Source organism: Triticum dicoccoides, chromosome 6A (genome assembly GCF_002162155.2).
Source record: "Triticum dicoccoides isolate Atlit2015 ecotype Zavitan chromosome 6A, WEW_v2.0, whole genome shotgun sequence".
NCBI classification, from domain to species: Eukaryota; Viridiplantae; Streptophyta; class Magnoliopsida; order Poales; family Poaceae; genus Triticum; species Triticum dicoccoides.
The window spans coordinates 127,424,550-127,427,206 of NC_041390.1; the positions used below are offsets into that span (position 1 = coordinate 127,424,550).

At 40.8% G+C, this 2,657-nt stretch overlaps 1 protein-coding gene across 1 annotated transcript in view; it reads right to left on the reverse strand.

Annotated features, from left to right (window-relative positions):
• Nucleotides 1–1,810: 1,810 nt before the first annotated feature.
• LOC119316223 (B-box zinc finger protein 22-like) overlaps nucleotides 1,811–2,657 on the reverse strand; it is a 3,430-nt gene continuing 2,583 nt past the window's right edge. Inside the window, exon 2 of the mRNA XM_037590535.1 lies at nucleotides 1,811–2,281. Within this exon, the coding sequence (XP_037446432.1) occupies nucleotides 1,865–2,281 (417 nt within the window). The 3' untranslated portion in view covers nucleotides 1,811–1,864. The remainder of the gene's footprint in view (nucleotides 2,282–2,657) is intronic.

Genomic DNA, 2,657 nt, shown 5'->3' on the forward strand with positions numbered 1-2,657 from the left:
TGTTATTCATGGTGAGGGGATACCTCGTGCAAAGGATTACAATGGTGTACAGGATTGCTACCGAGAGTTTGTATCTGAGATTGGATGATAATGAGGTCCTATACCTCCCTTTATATAGACAGGAGATGTCTAGGGTTTACACAGAGGGTAGGTCAGATATGTTATGCCGTCGTTTCCTTGACTTGAAGAGCACGAAGGTCGCCCATGCTTCTTTAGGGCTTCCTCCCCTTCTTGGGCCCGGTGGGCCCTGTGTACTGGGTGAGGACAGGTACCAAGGGTACAAGACCCCGTCACCTAATTAGATGGGTTCTAGTCTCTATCTAATAGAATTAGACTCCTAATTATACGGGACGCCGCTAGGCTCTCTCTCCAGTTTCCTCGGAGCTCTTCCTTCTTGCACGTTGAAGTGTTGTCGGATTACTACTTCGAAATGTGTGGATACCTCGGAGGGGTCGTCTACTTCGACTCTCGATTGGCGGATCGTCTCGAAGAAATTCTTGCGGCTGGGAGGTATAACCTAGTTGCTTTGCTACTATGCTCGCCGGTGAGATTGCCGTTACCTGCCATCCTCATAGTGTTGGGTGTGATTGTGTAGCATATATCTTTTATTGTGCAATTTCCCCTACAGGTGAAGGGGCAAATGCATGTGAAATATTGTATTCTAGTAGAGAAGATATGTATGATGATATAGTGAGCCCTGGCCATGGGAATGGAAGACGCTTCACAAATGCTCATCAATTACAAGGTGATATATAGTATTAGAACCATGGAATCGCCATATTGTTCTTTCTTGGACCAGAATGTAACCCAATTGACTGTGGTGGCCTAATATCATTGGCCTTCATGAGACGGGCACTTGGCGCTGAAGGATAATTCAGTCTGTTTTTCTTTTGACATTCCACAATTTAGTCTATTTATAAAGCAAGTATACCTGAAACTGAAATGTTGGTAGTGTATATTGAGAGTTACTCTAGCCAGTATTTATGCTGCTTGTATACTCAAATGAAAATGCTCAGCTAAAAAAAGCTTCTTTGTAAAGACATATTGTTATACTCCCTCGTATCCAAATTAATTGTCGCTACTTTAGTAGTTGTACTAAGGCCCTGTTTGTTTGGGTTTTTGCTTCTGCTTTTGCAACTTTTTCACTTTCGTCAAAAAGCCATAAAAGCTTCTAAATAGATGTTTTTGCAGCTTTTATGGCTTTTGAAGACTTCAAAAGCCATAAAAGCTAAAAGCTTCTAAATAGATGTTTTTGCAGCTTTTATGGCTTTTGAAGACTTCAAAAGCCATAAAAGCTCCAAAAACATCTATTTAGAAGCTTTTATGGGTTTTTGGCCAAAATGAAAAAGCTGCAAAAGCAAAAGCAAAAGGCCAAACAAACAGGGTCTAAAGCAGCCACAATTAATTTGGATTGATGGGAATGGTAAAAATACTTTAAAGAGTCGACGTGTTGGATGTGTGATGAGAAAAACAGATCGAGATATAGTTTTATTAAATGAGAGCAACCCTTTATTAATTACATACACATCTTGTAATCTTTAGGAGTATACTTTATTTCTGAAGATTCAATGATTGCAAATCCTCCAATTCACTTTTCTTCCTCTTCATGTTCTTTTTGTGCATGTGCTGAAAGTATATTTTCCCTTGATATATGTATGCCACTTTCACGCCAAGTGTGGGAAAATACAGGCTAGAGTTAACTGTAATTATTTGCTTTCTTTTTGAAGTAAAAATAAAGACATATTATAATTTCTTTTTCTATCAACTCATGCCAAATACATATTCCTTCCGATCCATTGTACTAAATCAGTTGCAAGTAATATGAAATGGAGGAAGTAATAAATCCATTTAAGTGGAGCTTTCATCATCCAGTGAGGCTGGAGGAACCAGGTTCAGAGAAGCCAGGGTAGCACTGGTGTTGATCCATGCCAACACCATCATCAGCAAAAATATCGCTCCAAGGCCATTGCTGCTGCTGGCCAATGTCGTCTTCTCCTCCTCCGATCAGCCCCACCCCCTCCTCCGACCGCTGGTCGTTGGCAATGGCGAAGTTCTCGGAGGTGGGCATGTTATTGCTTCCGTTGGCGCTGCTGTTGCTGGGGCTGCTGACCGTGGCGCCACTGACATCGCCGATATGGTCCTGATCAGCACCGACGCGGACGCCGGTGATGAGGAATCGGCGGTGGGTGGAAGCATGGGGAGTTGCGGTGTGGATGGCGACGTCGCAGCTTCGGCACAGGAGGGCTCTGTCCTCTACACAGAAGAAGTAGCCTGTTTTCTCCTGGAATGTAATATATAAGTACATAGTACATGTTTATGAATGAAAAAACTCATATCAATTAGAATGTTAGGAGATTCTTTTGAAAATCCTTTTAACAATAAATACTTACATATGTACGTCTTTCTTATATTTTAATAAGAATTTTAGAAATTACAACCCCCAGATAAATAAAGTAGGTTGCACACCATGTCACGTTTAGAAAGAAAGAATTATACAAATAAGGGTATTTTCCTTTTTCACCCCCATAATCCTGATATTTTGATAGTTTTGCCCTATTTAAAATATCTTGCTATGTATACTCTCATAATTTTAGGGTTTTCCAAACATTTTATTCAAAAGTCACAATTGAGACAAGGGACGGATCTAAGGGGAGACG